The sequence below is a fragment of the Palaemon carinicauda genome, chromosome 9 (assembly GCF_036898095.1).
Source record: "Palaemon carinicauda isolate YSFRI2023 chromosome 9, ASM3689809v2, whole genome shotgun sequence".
In the NCBI taxonomy this organism is placed as follows: Eukaryota; Metazoa; Arthropoda; class Malacostraca; order Decapoda; family Palaemonidae; genus Palaemon; species Palaemon carinicauda.
The window spans coordinates 51,424,125-51,426,624 of NC_090733.1; the positions used below are offsets into that span (position 1 = coordinate 51,424,125).

The 2,500-nt window shown below is 31.4% G+C and overlaps 1 protein-coding gene across 1 annotated transcript; it reads right to left on the bottom strand.

Moving 5' to 3' along the window:
- Nucleotides 1–328: 328 nt before the first annotated feature.
- On the bottom strand, nucleotides 329–2,292 carry LOC137646406 (craniofacial development protein 2-like). The gene is made up of 2 exons (XM_068379506.1): nucleotides 2,203–2,292; nucleotides 329–799 (listed from the first exon to the last, which is right to left on the bottom strand). The coding sequence occupies exons 1-2, from the start codon at nucleotides 2,290–2,292 to the stop codon at nucleotides 329–331; spliced, it is 561 nt and encodes a 186-aa protein (XP_068235607.1).
- Between the last annotated feature and the right edge of the window lie 208 nt (nucleotides 2,293–2,500).

The window sequence follows — 2,500 nt, forward strand, 5'->3', positions numbered from 1 at the left end:
TGAAAACTTCCAACAATAAATTTTTGTCTTTGTCTCTTTTTCATAGTATCCCAAGTATCATGGCTTTCTCCTTATAACTACGTGTCCCATGACTTCATTATCAACTGACTGTTCTTCATCTCTTAAAGTCTCCAAAACTGCAAATCGATTTCTACATTCAATTACAAATGTTTTTCTGTGCTCTTCTTCTGAATGATTAATTGTATCAAACCTAGGTATCCTATCAACCTTTCTGTTGAGTGCTTTCGGTTTTAATTTCTAGGTGGCAATAAGGATCTGGTGATCACTATCAATATCAGCACCTCTATTTCTCTCATTAATGGCAATGTCATCTATTATATTTCTGTAATTGCCACATGGGGAAGTCTCTGTATGCTTGTGGATGTTTTTGCGTAGATGAGAGAGTACCTCCAATGACAAGATTGTTTGCTGAACAGAAACTAATGAAATGTGCTCCATTATCATTTGTATCTTCGCCCAAACCTTCGACATCCATCACATTCTGTATTCCTAGATTATATCTGCCAACTATAGCATTGAAGTTGCCACTTACAGTTTTCATATCTCTCTCTGAGATATCATCTATTACACTCTCCAATGCTTCATAGTATTCATCTTCCATTTCTTCAGGGGACTCATTTGTTAGGACAGAGCAAACTATTATACTCATATTGCACTGCTTTAATTTGAACTTTGCTAGTAACAATCTACTATTTACAGCTATCCAAACGGTTAATGCCTGTTGTGTCCTTGGTGTCATCATCATTTCTACCCCTTCCCTTCCAACACCATCTAAAAACTGTTTTGTAAATTTACAAAACAGTTTTTAGATAACTTTTTTATTCCGAAAGCCACCGTACTAAAAGTACCAAAGAAGCAAATGTATGTGTCATTACCATTTATATATAACTATAAAAATGTTGAATGTAAACTTGAGAAAGCTCTTTCTAATTTGTATCCATATGTTAATTTTAAGTTTGTATTAAAAAATCCACTATCCATAGGCAGCATGTTCACATTCAAAGACACTACCAGATTTGATGCGGTCCTCAATTGTTTATTTATACAATTGTCCTAAATGTAATTCAGGAACTTATATTGGTTGTTCCAACCGTTTCTTGAGGATCCGCATTGATTCTTATAGAGGAGTCAGTCACCGAACAAGTTGCATTTTAAATAAAAAAGAATTTTCTTCCATACGTAATCACGCTCAAGAATGCAAGCAATCAATTAACTATTCTAATTTCAAAGTACTAGCCCAATCACCCAATAGCTATTCTCTGCCTACCCTAGAATCACTTTTCATTAAACAGCTATCCCCTACTCTCCATCACTCAACAACCTCTGTTCCTTTACATATTGCCTAACGACTTTCTCCACTTAATCTTCTAACCATTACTTGTACGCTCTAACGTCTAAACCTCCCCGTCTTTCCATGTCTCAGTCTTGGATTTTATCATACTAGGTGTTTCTTTCTTATCCGGAGTTTATTTTATTTTGTCTGTTTTTTCTTTAATTCTAGGTTATTTATGTGTATTATTATTTTGAATCCCAGATCTATTATGTTTTGTGAATTCTTCTTTAAAGTTTTCTGTGTATTTGTTCTGAATTTGATATTGCTCTTTGCCTATATCATTCATTTAATCTTTTAATTTTTAATTTGATGTATTTGGTTTTAATATATTATATTTTAGTATATATCATCCACTTAATTTTTTAAGTATTTCGATGTATTTGTTATAATTCTTGCCTTTTTAACTGAATTTCATTGACTTAACGTAATGCCTATTGATCTTTGTTTTAAATTCCCTTTTTTAGCTCCGATGATGGAAAATGTTGTTCCCGAAAGCTTAGCAAATAAACTGTCGAAATGCTGAAGTATCTGCTTTCCTTCGCCTTTCTACTATATATATATATATATATATATATATATATGTATATATATATATATATATAATATATATATATATATATATATATATATATATGTATATATATATATATATATAATATATATATATATATATATATATATGTGTGTGTGTGTGTGTGTGTGTGTATTTATCTATCTATCTATCTATCTATCTATCTATCTATCTATCTATATATATATATATATATATATATATATATATATATATATATATATATATATATATATATATATATATATATATATATATAATATCTTACTGTGGATACCTTGGTGTGGTGAAGAGTTGTGGTGACGGATGTGGTAACATTCCTGACTAGTGAACACCAGAGAAGTGTTCGAGTTCCGCCAAAACTCATCAGTTTCTGCAATTCACGATCGACCTTTAAAGTATTGAAAGCTTTTTCTTATTTTTATGATCAGTAAAACTATACATGCCAGGGCTAAATATACTTGGTTGGTTTTCTGTGAACAATGAGACGAGAATCTCCCCCATCACCAAACCTCAATGGCCAGTGTGGTGAGTAAATCTAACGGAACCCCAAATCTAAATTTACATGCTTGAGG